Below are 19568 nucleotides of genomic sequence, written 5' to 3'. Positions count from 1 at the left end.
TCATGTATTTTTAAATTGTGACTAATTCTTGAAATTGCAACCAAGTGACATTAGAGAACACTGTAGAAAAAACAAGAAACACATTTTTGTATTGTATTTTGTTCTAATTGTTTTAATTTGCTGAATATTGATAATACTCAAAAAGTCAGCTGATTGCGGTTATAGCTGTGTGAATAAACAAAGCAGCAAGACTTGTTTACTGGGATGTCTTTGTGGGTATTCAATGTTCTATAAAAACTGTGTTTGAGGTTGTGATGTGTTTTCTCAAAGCTGTAATATGTTGTAAAAATGACAGCTTAGAACAGCAAAATCAATCGCTGGATGGAATATGTTTCATTGTTGTCGGACAGTAATCAATACTTATAATTAACAAAATAATTATATATTTATAAATATATTGTGGGATTTGTTACGACTATTTAAAATTAGGTAAAATACTTAAACCTCTATGTTTTAAAACAACATGCTGTAGGGCCACTGTACACTCTTTAAAAACAACTGTGTCAGAGGTTAAACATTTCTTAACTCGTATCAACTTTGGAACCCTTCATCAAATAACTCTACCACCTAGTTAATAACTATCTTTCAAAATGTCATCGCTTTTTAAATTGCTTTCCACCAAGAAATTTATTAAGTTTGTGAAAAAAATGTAAGTCTAATGGCACCGAGTCACGGCTGTGTGTGGTGGAAGATTAAGTAATTCTCAATAAAAGTTGCCATGTTGTATCTGGGTCTTGCAACAATATAGTTGGGCAATGTCAGTAGCCCAGTAAGATCTGTCTTCATCATGAAAATTTGTTCTTCATCACTAAAAAAATCTACATCATTTACACACATTTCCATCACTCATTACAATTTTAACAAATGCCAGGTGAAATTTAGCAGAACAAAATTGTTTTGGTATTAAAAACTGTAATATCAGAGCACACCTCACACATGGCAGAATTATTGATTGCCACTAGGACAAACAAAGCAGTATAAGCACACAACTAACACCAGCAGAGATATGAAATGTAATGATGGGAGTTTTTTTTTAAGAAGAGGCCAATCCCCTTTTGAGCCTTATTATGCCAGTTTTCATGGACCACTGGCCTGTGCGAGGAATCTATGGTACTGATAAGTGCTACAGTCATAGACAGGATTTGAACCTGCGCTATCTCTAACTCAGACTCAAAAGTCCAACGTCTTAGGCCACTCGGCCATCCGCACTCCCAAAATGGGAACTAGCTCCTAAAGTGGCTAACCTTGCATGAATATCATCATGCATGCGAACAGTTCTTAGTTTTAACATGATCCTTGTAGCTATCTCTAACTAAGACTCAAAAGTCCAATGTCAGGCCGCTCGGCCATCTGCACTCCCAAATGGGGAACTAGCCTAAAGTGACTAACCATGCATGAATATCATCATGCATCGCGAACAGTTCTTAGTTTTAAAATGACCCTTGTAGTTGAATAGATATAACAAATCTTAGCTAAAGGTTAAAGGTGGTGTGGATACTAAACCAAGTTATACTTCACAGCCACAATAAAAATATTAAGCTTGAGAAAGGATACATAGGGGTTTGTTTCTGACGGCAGACCGTTGAGTATCAAAAATATTCATCAAATCGTAGAACTGTCCATGAATGTCACCGCAGACCGTGAATTTGTCATTATCGCCGATTACCACCTCCACCAATGACGGCAGACTCATGAACAGCTGTTTCACATCCAGCAGGATCTATGGCAAAAACAGTTCACTTTTAGAATGGAATGGGGTGGAAAATCACAAAGTACTTTGGAAAATATTGAACAGGTTAAAAATTATGGTATCCCAAAAGAGTGCATTTTATATCTGGTTTATACCTGTATAGTAAAACCTAAGCTAAGGGTTTCACTTATTTTTGAACAACCCAATAGTTGTCCAGTAGCACTTTTTTTGCAACACCCATAAACTTCACCTCAACCAGAATGTTGAACAGATACTGCCATGAGTTATGGGTGTCTTGTTTTTTTATAAGCTTCACAAGAATCGTGACTTTCTGAGCCAACCCCAATAATCTGGATTCAGAGAGTTTTACCTAGCTACTAGTGTACTCTCAAACTCTCAACCAGTGGTGCAGAGTACCCACCTTGTGGGTGGAAATAATCCCAGATTTGATCTCATCTTGGACAAAGATTTCAAGAAGCACAGATACAAATATGTGATAATAAGTAATAGTCCTAATTTACTCCATAGGGTGGGGGTTCTGTACATGATGGTCCTTTATCAGCTGAAAATTTTACTTCTTCTGACTTATTTGTAAATATTTTTAAACAATATTAGACCAATACGTAAATCCAGCCAATATTGTAAATGTAACGAAATTATACGAATGATACATGATTATACTCAACAAATATTTTTAAATGAAACTTTTTTAACTTTACTTGATATGAAAACTGTAAATTACAACTATAGCTCTAAATCAAAATTTTAAAGGTTTATCTGTCCTTATGAAAACATATTTTAATAACAAGATTTTTTAATGCTTTTTAGTGAATCACCCTAAAAAGTAACAAAATAAATTCTGACATTACACTTTACCTTGTAGGCATATTTCCTATGTAGTTTTCCTTGATTTTTGTATGTTTCTAATAGATCAGTCATAAATTTTAACGTTACTTTTCCATCTTCTAAAGCAGGTCCGTTGTACTCATCTTCGATAGCTGAAAACAAAATTCAAATAAAAACATTTGTTTATCTTTACAATGATAGTTTTATTGAAGCACTAAACGTCAAAAAGGTTACATGGCTTTCAGACATCAGTCATTGTTAACGGAATTATAACTAGTTTAGAAATAGAACAGAAATAGTTTTGACGATTGGAATCCATCCTCTTTTTCAAGTGTTTAAAAGCCCTAAAGCATTAAAATATGCTTAGGCCACTGATGTTCTGTGTAGTCTTGGATTGGAGACCAAAGAAATTCAAACACCAACAATTTGATCCCAAGGTCACCTTTGTTAAGGCTAATTGTGCTAACTAATTAAAAGAGAATCAATTAATTCAGGTGAATCAATTGAGACCTGATTGATTGTTGTAAAACCGGTAAAAGTATTTATTTTTGCTAGTCTACTTCAATTTCGATTGAGTTTAACACATTCTCTTATACTTAGTGGTATATAAAATGTAATATATTCTCAGTATATTTGTGGTCCATAACTTACAATTTTTGCAACACTTAGATCCATGCTTCTTAAGTAGTAAATTGTGTTGCAATTTCTGTAAAAAGATTTTAGTTTTTTCTCCAGCAAAATTCATAAATAAGCTAATACAAATATATCTCCAGTTGGTATATATAATGGCTAGTGGATTGAAGAAAGTGACAAATATTATTCTTCTTTTGTCACTTTATTAAGCCATAATACATATTATCCGACAGAAGTGGGTCAAAGTGATTAATCATGCTTTATCTATTACTTTATAATGACTGGTTAAAGTGATTAATTCATTACTTTGACTAATGAATTTGGTTATTATGCATATTAACCAGACACTATATATTGATTAATCACAATAACTTTAACATACATATTTCATAAATAAATTTTATATTTTCCTTTCTTAAATAGAAAATTTAGTGACTGCTAAGAGGGTTAAGGTATAAGTTAAATAGTTTAAAAGTGTTGTATTTTAAAATGGCATATCTCTAAAAACAGAATGAGGATCAATGTTTGCAGTTAGGCCTGGACCTACATGTTTCACTGATAATTTTAATTTTGGTAGTACACATTCACTATGACTTGTTGTGTAGTTTTTCATTGCTAGATTCATTATTATCCAAATAATTCTCTAGTATTGAAAACAAATAAATAATAGTCTGAATACACAGCAGAGTACCAAACAATACACAGGATGAACATTGTTGCACAGCAGTTAATTACTAGTTCATGAGACACTGACAACAGCACCATTCAGAAACATAAAAAATAAACTTTAATTGATCTCATTACTTTATGAGATGTCATCCGACGTATGAGAAGCTCAGCAAAACCATACATTTGGGATATTAATTGAATTGGTTAATAATAAAACATGAAAGAAATTATATTTGATGATAACAAACGTAGGATGTGTAATTCTAACTATAAAAACAATGATATATTTTTCTGTAGGTATACCTGAGTACCAAGTAAGTGCTATTTAATTTTAAACAAATGTTTAATAAAATAAAATTTATACTACTAAATACTATTTTTAGCCAATTTTGAAAATCTTATGCACTTTATAGACATTTTGTTTATGTAAAGTCCATCACAAGTTGTGAACAAAAATACAAAAAGGCACTAAATATAGAAAAAATAGACGGCAAGTCATTGTCACTTGCATAATCATATCCTAACAATTAGGAGAAAATATTAAGAGTGCACAATGTAATAGAAATAAAAAAGTTGATATTAATTCACTTATATCAGATATATGAATTACTACACATTTGCTATGTTGTTTAGAATGTACGATAAACTCTTGGTCCCTTCATACTTTTCTTTATTATTGGACTGTTAATGATTATATTTAGGATCAGTTGATATTGTATACTGACAGACTAGACAGGGCACTTTCACCCATTCTATACATTACATATTGAGGTGGATAATGCACTTTTCCAGGACTTGGCATCAGCGTCTTAGTTAGTTTTATTTGTGAAAATAGCACTGCCATTAATAAATTAATAAAATAAAATAAACAAATACAAATGTTGAAGGACCTGACAGAAAGTAACAAGTATTCACCTTACCATTTGAGGTCTTCCTTGGATAAAAAAAATCTATGCACCCAAGTTTCGTGTCTAGGATTTTTTATATGTATCTAGAATTATCACACGGATGAACGGAGAGACAAACGACAAAATTTTAAGAAGGACTTGGCGGGCTCTTCTCAAAATGGATGACACATATTTAAAACCGATACTGAGTCTCTTGACATTACAAAGACAGATTAGAATTTGTGTATAGATAACTCTTGCTTAGGATTTCATTTTCCACTGTTACCAAAACCATCGAGAGAAATTAACATAATTGTACAATAATAAATGGAAAAAGAGTGCACATATAAAAATGACTATTAGAATAAAAAACATGCTAAACCTTTTAAACGAGTACCATAAACCAAAACTATCATATTAACAAACTTACCCATGCTTTCAAAGTCTATGGAGTCTGCTATTGATTTTTTTTGTATCATCAACAGCAATTGCTTTTTCAAAAGCCAATTTTTTGACTATTTTTCTGCATTCTTGAAACTTTAACCTAGCATCAGTGTCCTGTGGCCTTGCCTTTACAACCTGAAACATACTAGATGCATCATTATTAATATCATATCATTAAACAAATAAAACGTTAATTAATGCCATTACAAATGTATTGGTACTTTTATGTATTATACAAAATAACTTAGAATAAATTCCCCCGGTTTACATTTTGAGTGTTCAGCACCAGTGTGTGGTAACACAATAATCTCCGCCTTCCTTTCATTGACAAAGAGCTTATTGACTACCACTACAATTACCAGACCTTTAATTGGCACACACATACTCTATGTTTAACCTAAAACTCTGTTAATGTTTGAACAAGAGCCAGTAGAGCCATGAAAACATAGTGCCTCAGTGTTCAGTAAACCCACATATGAAAAACAGACCTGATATCTTCAAGTTAATTGTGTTATTAAAAAAGATTATTGATGATAATTTTTAAAAACAGCCTTGGTTTACCAGACGGCTCAAATAATTGGACTTCTACTATGCATACTTATAAGTACATGGAAATGGTATGAGCACAGCTATGAAAACATGGTTGTTATAAAAGTGTATGAGCAGAGCTATGAAAAACATTCTTGTTAAGAAAGTGGTATGAGCAGAGCTATGACAAACATTCTTGTTATGAAAGTGAGAGCTATGGCAGAGCTATTAGAAACATGGTTGTTATGAAAGTGGTATGAGCAGAGCTATTAGAATCATGGTTGTTATGAAAGTGGTATGAGCAGAGCTATGACAAACATGGTTGTTATGAAAGTGGTATGAGCAGAGCTATGAGAAACATGGTTATTATGAAAGTGGTATGAGCAAAACTATGAGAAACATGCTTGTTATGAAAGTGATATGAACAGAACTATGAGAAATGTGATTTTTGGATGATCAGGAACATGAAAATTCCTCTTGTAAATACTGGGGCCCATTTAAAGGCCAAACACCTGTTCCAGCAAGTTCATGGGTGTAATATATAAATGTGGTATGTCTTTCCTCCAGTGAACTGTAAGGAAGCTTTCACCATTAAGACCATTCTCTTCTCCGTTTCTGGAATTGAATTCATTATCCCTAGTGTATGCATTTCTAGCATCTGTTACAGTCTTTTATTCAACATAATTCATGACTTTTATTACATACCAGGGTTAGCGTTACTTTTTTTATTATTAAACATCTGAACCCATTCTAGGATTTGACTTCTGATCTCACAGGATTTACTGTACAGTTTTAGTCAGGCATCTTCATAATATCTGGAGTTAGTGTCTTCAGGAAGTAGACATAATAAACTTCATAATCAATATGGCTATCTGATGCTTTACACTTTAGGAACATGTAAGTGGAGTTTGAAAGTTTTGAAGTGGCAGGTAAGAAGCGACAGAGCAATCTGTTGTAATGGATTCTGTTTTCAATTGTTGATATTTTTTTGAGGGCTGTTTTTGGGTTCTTCAGACAAGATGATGAAGTTCAAATCAACTATCGTTCAACCCTCCGGCTGATGACCGACAGCATAGACATTCATCAACTTTCTGCTATTATTACGCGGAAACCATGTAAGTTATAAAGACATAACTTGCAACATTCAAATCATCTACTCATAAATACCAATTTATTTTATATAATTTATATTTGTAATATAACTTGTTGTCAGATGATATCGATAGAAATGCCTCACGGTATACAGCTGGCGGACTATGCAGCTAGTCACGCGTTGCAAGGCCTTGACTTTCTTTGTTGCTGGGTTATTATGTAGCCTAGTTGTTTATGATTGATTGTTGTGAAGTGCAATGGGCGATCCTTGTTGTTCAAATGATATATTACATGAACTATTGGATGATGAAAATAATAGTTCTGATGATAAAAGTGATATATTGACAAATGAAGTGCATGATAATATTTCTTTGTTAGATTTGTTGTCGGGTGGTCTGGATGATTATGAATCAGTGGAATGTGAGTAGGGTTGTGAACGATTTGATAGTGACAGTGACAACAATTCATCATTATCTGATATTCCTCTTGCCCAAAGAATTCATCAAACAACAATATGGTTACACACACTACCAAAAAAAGTAGTACATACTGTACATTTTTACATTGGTAAATAAAGGTATATATGTTATAATCTTCTTGTTCACTACAAAACTGTGCATACTTTGTACATTTAAAGTAACTTACTAACTCAAGTCACGTGAAAGTTACATGAAGTGAAACTTAGGAAACAAAATATTTATAATATGCATTTTTCAATTTATATACAAATAAAAAACCACAGGGTCATTCCACATCAATTCAACCAGAAAAAAAATAATTTTTTCACCAAACACCTCAGATTTTTATGAAACTTGGTACATTTGTTCTATATATAGAGATTAATAACACCACCAAATTTTAAATTTTTTATCTCACATACATTTTTAGTTATGACACTTTAAAGTTTGGTCGTTTCTCAGTTTCCGAGCATTGGATAGTGCCCAGTAAAACGTGTGTATTAGGATAGAAAAAAAATTCTCATTCACTTATTTTGGCACCCAATCTTGGTGAAATTTTCAAGGTAGGTTTTATATAAGTATAAGGAAAGTTTAAAAAAATATATAACATAACCCTAAGCTAAGCATAAATATTATAAAAAAATATTTTTTTGAACTTTTTACAATTTAAAAAACGGGAACATGCTCAGCGTAAAATTAAATATCTCAAAAAGGGAATGAGATAATCAAGAATTTTTTCCCCCCCTAAATTATCTTTATGAAGTGGGCTTTAATTTAAAAAAATAAAAGTTTTGTGTATTTTCTTCCTTCTATTAACTAAGGCCATTGCAAGTTACAATATATTAATTACAATCAAAGCGAGGTTTGTACCAGTCTCAATGGCTACAGATTGTTAATGAAAATTAAATAAAATTTTTAATAATTTTAAATTTAACATTTTAATAATTTATAATGTTCTATATAAACATTATAATTATTATAATATTTATATAGAAGCTTAGTTTAACACAGTACTGTACCTAAGTTCAATGTCAACATTCATGTTTAAATAGATTAGACTACAGAAATAAACAGGCAGATATTCTACCTCCTAATCTGGGCAAGTTGCAACACGAGGTTTTTTCATGTCATGACAGGCTGCTTTTCTAGGCAGTGTATCTGACAGTTATGAGCCAGCCTGTTACTAGTGTCCCAAGAGGTAACAGTGTTATAAGCTGTGGTGGTTATAAAAGTGGTGTTTACCTTTCTTTGGATTTATGATATTGTGTTAGTGTGTGTGTCTGAGTGTTGAATTGAGTTTTAACTAAGGTTGCCAATCTTTAAAAAACCTAATATTAATACAAAGATTAATGATATTCCATATACTTGTATAGATCAAATTTTTGAACTTAATTTTTGAAATTTTCGTTGTTTTATGATGCATTTGTAAAGAAGAGAAATTTAACCTGCTTTTAAATCAATTAGAAATGGACAATAAGTGTTAGTATAGGGCTATTAAAACTGACAGAATGCCACAAATTAACTTATGTTACAAAAAAAGGGCTAGAAAAATGTTAGTGATTTGTCTGAAGAAAATCTCAACTTGATTAAAATAAGAAGTGAATTAGATGATAAGGAAATAATTAACATTTGTTTGCATCATAAGAGTTTATTTTTGACCAATGTACGGAATTCCTCCAAAAAGTCTGTTGTGATCCTTTTAAAAAACATAAGAAACCCATTAAAAATGGCTTAAGAGTTTGTAAGTATTCAGCAAAGTCAGGCCTGTATCACAAAAGGTTTTAAGGTAAAACCAGGGGAAAAGTTGTGCACCAATTGCTCTAAAAAATATATTCTCTACTCCAAATGACTGTGAAGAAGAATCACATGATGATGATCTTTTTACACTGCCGACTGAAACTGAACTGAAACTCAGTTACAAAAAGAAGAGGCTATTGATTCTCTAAATTCCTCTTTAACGGATATTGGTTGTTCACCTCTTAAATTACATGCGTTGAATGAAAACTCCAAAATTGGTTATGCACAAAATAAATTAGAAAAACTGCATCAAAATGTAAAAAAAGAAAATTGAAACAGTTTTAGATGTTCAGTTGCCACCAAAAATACCTAAATTGCAAAAAACAGCTGAACAAAAAGCAGATGAAATGGACCTGCTTGTTGAGAATATAAAAAGTGAAGTAAATAAAACTTTCATCAAAAAAGAAAATACAACTATTAACGATTCCAGCATCACTGAATTGGTCGAGAACAAAAATCAAAGATGCCTTTGAAGTGTCTGATTATTCTGCTAGACAGGCACAAAAAATTGTACAAAGAAAAAGGACTTTTGGCTGAACCTGAACCAAGAAGAGGAAAGAAACTCAGTCCTGAAGTTGTGGAGTTGGTCACAAATTTTTATCAAAGCGACGAGCAATCAAGAGTTTTGCCAGGTATGAAAAGATGTAGTAAGCCTGGGAAAGAAAAAATATGAGAAGAAAAGATTAATTTTTAAGTAACCTCAATGAAATATTTGCAAACTTCAAAAGGGAACATCCTGACATAAAAATAGGGTTCTCCAAGTTTTGTACTCTTCGTCCCAAATGGTGTGTTCTGGCTGGTGCTAGTGGAACACACTCTCTGTTTGTGTGTGTACTATTCATCAAAATGTGTTGCTCTTAATACATGCAGCACAACTGGAAGAGAGTCACAAAGATCTACAAAATCTTCTTTTATGTGAAAATCCAACTCAAAACTGCATGTTAAGGCGATGTGAAACATGTCCCTCAAAAGACAATCTGACAACATTCTTTACAAGCAAAGTTTGAAAACTATGAAGAAGATGATAGAATAGAATTCAAACAGTGGGTAGCTACAGACAGGACACAGATGATAACACAAAACTTCAACTATTGATGAATTTGTTGACGAGTTGGCAACAAAAATAGAAAAACTGATCCCTCATTCTTATATTGCAAAAAGCCAGTCCAGCTATTTTAAAAGCTTAAAGGATAACTGTGCGCCAAACGAAGCCATTATATCAATGGACTTTTAGTGAGAATTTTCTCATTTGTGATTCAAGATGAGGTGCAGGGTTATCATTGGACCTCAGACTCCTGTACTGTTCATCCAGTAATTATTAACATGTGTGTTGACGAGGAAAAAAAATAGTCTCATCACATTGTGTAATCTCCGATGACTTAAATCATGATGTTTGTATGGTTTATAAAATACAAGAAACCCTGTTAGAGTATGTCAAGGAAAAATTATCCCAATGTCACGGATGTTTCACTATTACAGTGACGGTTGCGCCGGACAGTACAAGAACAAATACAACTTCATGAACCTTTCACTTCATGAACAAGACTTCAAAATTAAAGGCCAATGGTCTTTCTTTGCTACAAGCACGGCAAAACTGAATGTGACGGTATTGGGGAAACTGTTAAAAGGTTGGCGAGAAAAGCAAGTCTTCAAAGGCCTCTTCAAGATCAAATACTAACAGCAGCTACCTTTTAACGAGTTTTGTAAATCAAACATATCCAAAATAAATTTTCCATTTCATTTCAAAAGAATCAGCAGATGATGTTCGCCGACAGCTTGAAACCACGTTTTGGAAAACCTTAATACTCTTCCAGGTACCAGAAGTTTTCACTAACTTTAGACCCTTGGACTCTTCAGGAACATTAGAAGCAAGGCGAATTAGTACTGATGAAACATCCTAGCCTAACGTACAATTTAAGGAGAGGGTTGGCCTTAAATGTAAGAGAAGAAGATTTGTACCCCTCACGCTACATTGCTTGTAAATACGACAATCTTTGGTTCTTTGGGATAATAACAAATGTTGCCAAGGAAGATGGAGACGCTACAGTAAAATTTCTTCATCCAGCAGAGGACCATCCCCCTCATTTTACTGGCCAAAACGAGATGATATATGTGATGTGCCGATTCCACACATCCTTGCAGTGGTTGAGCCTCCACACACCTCGACTGGAAGAACATAATCAATTCTCACCAGAGTGCATAAAATTAATTGAAAAGCTAATGGTTTCATTAACTTTCAAAGCCTTAAAAAATAAGTACAGTGAAAGGGTTGAATTATGATTTCCAAACATAAAAATGTAATTTTCCTTGTTTAACAAGCTATACCCATTTATTGAAACCAGGGCGAACTTCACATTGCTCGTAAGTAATATAATGTCACTTTCAATGGTATCAATAAATAGAAGGAAGAAAATACACAAAACTTTTATTTTATTAAATTAAAGCCCATATTCATATAGATAATTTAGGGGGGAAAAAATTCTTGATTATCTCATTCCCTTTTTGAGATATTTAATTTTACGCTGAGCCATGTTCCCGTTTTTTAAATTGTAAAAAGTTCAAAAAATATTTTTTTTATAATATTTTATGCTTAGCTTAGGGTTATGTTATATATTTTTTTAACTTCCTTATACTTATATAAACCTACCTTAAAAATTTCACCAAGATTGGGTGCCAAATAAGTGAATGAGAATTTTTTTTTCTATCCTAATAACACGTTTTACTGGCACTATCCAATGCTCGGAAACTGAGAAACGACCAAACTTTAAAGTGCCATAACTAAAAAAGTATGTGAGATAAAAATTTAAAATTTGGTGGTGTTATTAATCTCTATATATAGAACAAATGTACCAAGTTTCATAAAAAATCTGAGGTATTTGGTGAAATGACCTGGTTGAATTGAAAATGGAATGACCCCACAAGTAATTGCTATTTTTATTATTTCACATTTCTCTCTGGTTTCTCAAAAAATTATATATATAAAATACTTATTACTTAGCATATATTTTTTTATGTTTGAAAAATATGCTGTGTAAAGACAAAAACCAATGTATCATTCTGGGAGTTTCTTATTATCGGTCAGAGGGTTAGCAAAAATGGTACTTTGGGATTAGGCCTATACTGACCACACCAGTATGAAGAACACAAAAATATAAATTTATAGAAACAAACATGATAGAACGTAAAAACAACTCTTTAATTACACAATTACCAACTTACAACGATTATCAATTATTGTTAATGGGGTCTGAATCCGTATATGCCCCCAACGCTTAAACTTTTTTTCGATGAACTTAGAACATTATAAAACGATGTCCTAGTTGAGTAACAGAACTAACATTCCATCAATCAACAAGCATAATTTGTTATGATACTGTTAACGTTAGTTTTTTGAAAACGTAACAATAAAAAACTTTTGAAATAGATGTACATACAATGATCATTTTTGATCATTAATGTACAGCATTAATGATCAAAAATGAATAAAGGAACAGTATGTACCTAGGTTCCAGCCCAAATACAAACCAGCCAATAGTTAGCATTACTGTACTGTACACCACAAGCAATAAATTATGAAAATAAAATTCTCATTTATGTATTTTGAAAAACACTTCAGACAGTTATTATATTTTTCAATAGAAAGTTTTCATTTAAGCCGAATTAGATTTGGAATATGTTACAGAGTTTTCTGATTTCTGTGTATTTTGTAAGATATCAATTATTCTGCAGAGAAATATGCAAAACACATACAAAATTACTAACTGTAGTATGTTGAAGTTTTAGTAAACTAAATTACATAATTCTATACTTACAGCTTCGAAATCTCTTAGGGCCTGTTTGAATTTTCCGAGACACATATGTGCCGCTGCTCTCCTATAATAACCCTTAATGTAATTCTTGTCAATGTCTATAGCTTTGGTTGCATCACTTAACGCATAGCCGTAGCACTCAGTTTTCAGGTAAGCTATGCTTCGGTTGCCATAATACACAGCAACATTGGGATTAACTTCTATGGCAGCAGAATACAGTTCTATTGCTTTATTGAAGTCTCCCTCTGAAAAATTAAATACTTAGTATTAAACACAAAATAAAAAAATATGTATCTTCATTTACAAAATTCATACACTATCACTATCCATAAAAAAACATGTAAAACATTGTTGTAATGACCTGATAATTCTAAACTTTCTGTAATAAATAAAAGCCACATAAAGTCCATATTGGGTTTCTGGCACTTCTCACACAATATTGTAAGGAGCCCAAAGCGGGCAAATCCTAAGAGCCCAGATGTCTCAGAGCTCTGTGGTTGTCAAACGGAAAATTTTGGTATGTTATTTAAGTTTGGTTCAAAAATTTGATTTGTAATAGTCTGTCCTTTATCAAGTACCTAACACACCTTTTTAAACTAAAACAATTAGACTTATAGACAAAATTAGCATGATTGCATATTTATTAGCAGATAGGTACTCTATTTTAAAATTTGATGTACATATTTTCAAATAAGTTATGAATGCCACTAAATATGTAATACAATGGTAAAAATTTGATATATATATATTGTTATATTTATTAACTTATTTTAAAAGATATTGAAACTACAAGCTTTGGGTCCAAAGTACAAAAATGTGATGTATGGAAGGAGGATACAGTTAAGAATAAAAAATGAAAACAAGGTGCTATTTAAATATAAGAAAACAGAATCCCCAGACTCTAAACAGTGGATAACATCTAACTTTCAGACTAAGTAGTTGTTGAATGTCTGTAAAGAATGTTATCGCATAAACCCACGGTTTTTTATTCATTTAAGCTAAAAGAAATATTTACAATTAACAAAAAAAATTTTTTTGAAAGGGAAACAAAAAAGGAATTTTAATTTGTTTAATTCATATTTGGATGTTTTGTTCAGTATAATTAACATTAACCTATAATAATTTAACAATACATTGATATTGTTATTAATCATTGTTGATACAAACATATAAAAACAATTTAAGTTTAATACTGATTATTGGTAGTTTCCTTACTTTAATTGTTTTGGTGGTCCAATACGGAACTGTAGCCCTTTTGTCTACTTACTACCTGAGTTCCAGCACAGCGTTTAGTTGTCGATGAAAGTATTACTGAGACTAGTAAAGAGTTTTTATGTTCATTTTTGGTTTTATTTATTTATTTATTTATCAACGGTCAGTGCCATTTACACAAATGTACAAACAAGCAACTAGTACATACAAAAGTACAAATTACAACATAAGTTAACAACAATATTTACTAGATAGCTTCAAGATGTATATAAATAATTTCCAACAAATAATTATTTTAAATACACAAATAGTAACAACAAAGAGTATAAACTAAGCAAACAATCAATAAATACTCTCTAACAACAATTGACTTCAACCAACCCAAGAACAATACTGATATGTAGGTATATAAAATGCTATTAACTACAATGGGACCAACTAGCAATTTGATTCAAATACATTTTAAAATGCTATGCCTAAGAACAAAAAGAAGATAAGACTAGAAAAAGAATAAGTATAAAATTTCCTGAATAATCACGAGTGCAATATGTTTTCCCTGAAGGTAGTGGGTGAAGAGCCAAAGAAAGTCGGCCCGTGCTGAAACAGAGTTCCCATGTCTCAGTAAACGAGGGATGATACTGTGGTAGCCGTAGCTGGTTAGCTGATGTGTCTTTCCAAAGAGGTCTCTCGACCTGGTTGCCTCCGACTGGAACACGCAGATCTACCATGCCGAGGAGATCGGGGCAGTCGATACTACCATTTAGCAGTCTGTGCAGGAACATCAGGTCCAGATACCTTTCTTCTTGACTCCAGCAGGGGCAGTCCAAGAGCATCCCTTAGCGTTGTCACCGGAACCTCCCTATAGTTAAATCCCAGCCGGACTCCAACTGTCTTCAAAAATCTTATCTGAATTCTTTCCAGTAGGTCACAATGGTTTTTCTGGAAAGGAGCCCACACCACGGACGCATACTCCAGATGTGGTCTGACCAGCGAGATGAAGAGATGTCTCAATGAGGGAACAGAAAGACCATCACGTGAGGCTCTTATGACAAATCCAAGGGAAGCGTTGGCTTTTTTAGAAATATGTTGCAAGTGCTCCCGAGGGTCAAGATTAGGTACCATTATTATTCCAAGGTCCTTTGCACTCTCCACTCGCTTCAGATGGGCACCTCCAATAGTATAACCATACTCAAGAGCTGACCGAGAACGTGCAAATGTCATCACAAAACATTTGTCCGGATTCAAGTCCATGTCATTCAACACACACCAACCATTCTACAAGACCATCCAAGTTACTTTGCAATCTACGGCAATCATCAGGACCAGTTATCTCAAACAAAGACCTTAGCATCATCTGCAAACAACAAGAAATTAGTTGAAAGCCTGTCGCCCACATCATTAATAAACAGGCTGAACAAAATGGGTCCCAGGAGTGAGCCCTGAGGTACGCCTGACAGAACGGGTATCGGTTCAGAAACTGCTCCCCAAACCGCACTTGTAGATGTCTATTATTAAGGTAGGACTCAAACCAGTCAAGCAAAACACCATGGATCCCAAAGGCCTCAAGTTTTTTGATCAGGTGGACGTGGCTAATGCGATCAAAAGCCTTAGAGAAATCCAGGTAGACTGTGTCGATCTGAGTGTCCCTAGAGAAGGACCGGATTACAGTGTTATGAAAAACAGCCAAATTAGTTGACGTTGGAGCGACCCGCAAAGAACCCATGCTGTTCGGGGACAAATAAAGCTCCTCAAAGAAAAAGAAATGAAATCCAAAACGATGCTTTCAATATCTTGGCCAGGCACGACTGTATAACTACAGGTCTGTAGTTTTGAACATTCCCCAAGTCACCAGATTTGTGAATTGGAGTAACATAACCAGACTTAAGATTCTGGGGGGAAAAACTCCTTTACTCATCAAAAGATTAAAAAAAAATAGTGAGGTGGGGGGCAATTGCACTAGAGCAATATTTTATGACTCTGGGTGGTATACAGTCAGGGCCAGAACCCTTGTAGGGGTCCAGAGCTTCAAGCCTTTTTTCCATATCGTACAATCAACAAAGCACGATGACAACTTGCATTTGACTGAGGAGGGTATGTAGAGGGATTACTTCTTGGCAACCGGTACACAGATGCAAAGAATCTGGAAAAAAAGTCACACATTATTGAAGGATCTTGCGTACTAACGTCATTGTAAATCAATCTTGATGGTATCCCCAGGTTTTTTCTTTGACAGTTCACATGCGCCCAAAAAGCCTTGACGTTTTCCGGATTGCCGAATTCAACCTCTGAATATATGAATCGTAACACACCCTAGCGAGAACACTGCATGACCTTCTCAATCCACCAAAAACGCCAGTAGTCCTCATCTCTAAGAGTGGATTTAAAAGTCTTATGAGCAATCTTCTTCCTGGTAACCAAAACTCACCAATTCTCCTTCGAGAAACCAGCGTGGAAACGTTTTACTTCCAATATATCTTATGGGGGAATTTTCAACGATGACTTGTCCCAGTTATGTTGGCAAAAGCCCATGAACGCAGTCTCCACATCATCACAATGAACAGGGTAGGGAGTATCCTGAATCCATGAGAAGACGTTATCCATATTGCACCTATTTAAGTCCTTTTGAAATCGCTTAGGATCCCGTTGTATAGAGGAAGAAACTCCGAAGTTAATTTCCAGGGCAGGATGATGTCTGTCCTGCTGCAATACTGTGGTCAACGGCAGGGCTCACCGAGGTACACTTCATTGAGGCTAAGATCAAGTCCAAGATGACTCCCCTCTCGTTCAGAGTACTGTTATATTGTTGAAGATCTAATGTTGTGGCCATGTCAAAAAATGTATTGGGCACTTAAATTAAAATTGTTACCCATCTTCAATATTGCGCCAGTCGATCATTGGAAGATTGAAGTCCCCCACTATGATAATGTCACTATACTTCGAACGCTCAGTAAAAGCTTCTTCAACTGACTCACAATAGGCAGCATAGGCACCGGGGGGATGATTTGGTGGAATATAAACCCCACCCACCACAACGCAAAAATTCAAACAACCGACTGCTACAAACAAAGATTCAATTTCAGGTGCGGAGGTATGGACTGACCATGATTTCAACTCCTTGCACACTGCCACCAAAAAACACCCCCACCGCTCAGCTTGGAGCTGGTTTCTTCATTCCTATCCTTTCGATAAATATTATAATTGTTCAGACCCAATTCCTCGTTCCTGATGTCTTCATTAAGATTAGTTTTCAACAAAAAAACAAGTACATCGTAAGCCCACAAAGGAGCTAAAACTTTAAGACTTGACAGTTTATATCTAAGACCATTCACATTCTGATACAACATACAAAGAGGCCTCTGACCGTTGAAAGGTTCCTAGTTTTTTTTTTATTTTTCTGTACAATTGTTGGAACTCCATGCACAAACTTAATAGTTAAATTAAGTTAAATTAAGTTAAGTTAAGTTAATGGTTACTCTTCTGTTAGATTTAACATTACTATACCAGTTGGCCTATTAATTTCTTAAATTTTAATACTTTAATTAAATAGTATTCAATATAGTACTACATTCATAGTTCAACTCTAATTCCAACTATTCATAGTTCAACTCTAATTCCAACTTTTGATAAACACTTTTGTTCTAAAAAAAATGTAAATAAAGAAGTTTGTCTATTGTCTATTTAACTCCTAAGTGTTTATCAAACTGTAACTGTATAATAAGACCTATGCTTATACAGCTTAAATATTACATAACCAATGTAGCTGTAGTATAATAAGCGACCACCACGACAATTGAATCAACTATCAATTAAAAATATATAATCTATCAAATGTAAAAACATTTGACCTAGGCTATAGATATTCAAAATAAATAATTGAAAACTGTTTATATTTTACGGAATAACAATATTATCTAAAATTACACTATTTAAAACAAAATAAAATAATTTACATTACCAAATACCAAAGTTAAAAGTTATCCTCATGGGATGTTTTTCTTTATTAAGTGTGGGGATGTGCCGAAGAAGCCACTAAAGGTTAGGGGCATTTCCAATCGGTATTTTCCTGACCTTAGACCACGCGCCAGATAGTCCAACGTGATCTAATGTTGGAAAAGTACCAATAGAAATGCCCTGGCCATTCAGTGCGTGCTTCCCCCCCCTTTTCCAGTAGAATAAGAAAAATATCCCTCGAGATAATACCTAAATCAAGCTCACATCACGTAAACACTAATAAAGGTTAACTTTCAATTTTTATATTTATAATATCTATGTATGTACAAACTGTCACTTACCGTCTTATATTACGTAATAACAAGTAGTAGACAGGGATATCTTAGTGGCCCCTGTATTATACCATTTTGTTTGTTACATTTTATAAAAAAATACATAGGCTAGCCTAGATAGATATTTGTTCATCAATAAATTATTAATTTTTAAAATATTAACAGCTGAACTATGCTGAAATTTGAAATACCCATAATGTAATTTGGCTCAACATTTTGGTTACAGTAGTTTTAGATAACCATGAATATCGAGGATTCGATACTAATGAATATTGATGATTCCATTGTCGTGGTGGGCACTTATTATACTGCAGCCACCAAGGTAAAGTAATTACAACCAAGGATATATATATATATATATATATATATATATATATATATATATATATATATATATAGAGGCCTAGTCTATGGTTTTTTTTATGAGAAATGTGAGTCCTATTTATTTATTCATTTAATTTAATTTTACTGCACTTTCAAAAATATTGCCAACATCATTAACCATAAGCAATTTTAATTCACAATTAAACTAAAAGCTTTAAAAATATTGTCATCAACGAAAAAATAAAAAATAGCACAATAGGCTTAACTGCAAATCACATGTAGGCGTTCGTAGCCAATATAACCTAAATGAACCCAAATTTACTATTTCAAAGTATACTTACTTTTGAAATAAACGTTAGCTTCCTCCTTTACTGATTCAGCTCGCTTAGCATCTGCTTCTGAAATAATAGAATTGCTTGATATACTCATTATGTTAATCTATCAAAACTGTTAATAGAACCTGTTCAAAATTTACATTATCCGCTGTAGAGATGTGCCAAAAGAACTAGAACAGTTCCATCGGAACGTTCCGGAACCGGAACGGACCCCCTAGAAGTTCCGGGCGTTCTGGATCTGTTATTTATTTATTTATTCATCAACGGTATCCACCATTTTTACAATAATAATTAATAATATTTGAATAACACAATACAATGTTAAGCAGAACGATTAGGATGGTAAATGTTCTAGTTCCGCTCTGGATTCCACAATAATTTCATGTGGCAACCTGTACTTGATTATTTTTATTGATATATTCAAATCATTGTTAATTTATAATTTTACAACTAATAATTCATTTATAACTTTTAGTGTCCGTAAAATTAACGAATGAACATTACCACATTACATTTTCGCAAAGCTCTAGTTTTTCTCTCTAGCAATATTGCATTTATATA

The 19568-nt window shown here is 33.3% G+C and overlaps 1 protein-coding gene across 1 annotated transcript in view; it reads right to left on the bottom strand.

Moving 5' to 3' along the window:
- The window catches only part of LOC124352966 (serine/threonine-protein phosphatase 5-like), a 28731-nt gene extending 9531 nt beyond the window's left edge, over positions 1 to 19200 (bottom strand). Inside the window, 7 exon segments of the mRNA XM_046802725.1 lie at positions 1555 to 1587; positions 1589 to 1720; positions 2567 to 2688; positions 5156 to 5195; positions 5197 to 5304; positions 12857 to 13098; positions 19014 to 19200. Coding sequence (XP_046658681.1) covers positions 1555 to 1587; positions 1589 to 1720; positions 2567 to 2688; positions 5156 to 5195; positions 5197 to 5304; positions 12857 to 13098; positions 19014 to 19101 — 765 coding nt within the window. The 5' untranslated portion in view covers positions 19102 to 19200.
- Positions 19201 to 19568: the final 368 nt, after the last annotated feature.

This window comes from Homalodisca vitripennis, chromosome 1 (assembly GCF_021130785.1).
Source record: "Homalodisca vitripennis isolate AUS2020 chromosome 1, UT_GWSS_2.1, whole genome shotgun sequence".
Classification (NCBI taxonomy): domain Eukaryota; kingdom Metazoa; phylum Arthropoda; class Insecta; order Hemiptera; family Cicadellidae; genus Homalodisca; species Homalodisca vitripennis.
This window is presented reverse-complemented; position numbering and strand designations above follow the sequence as displayed.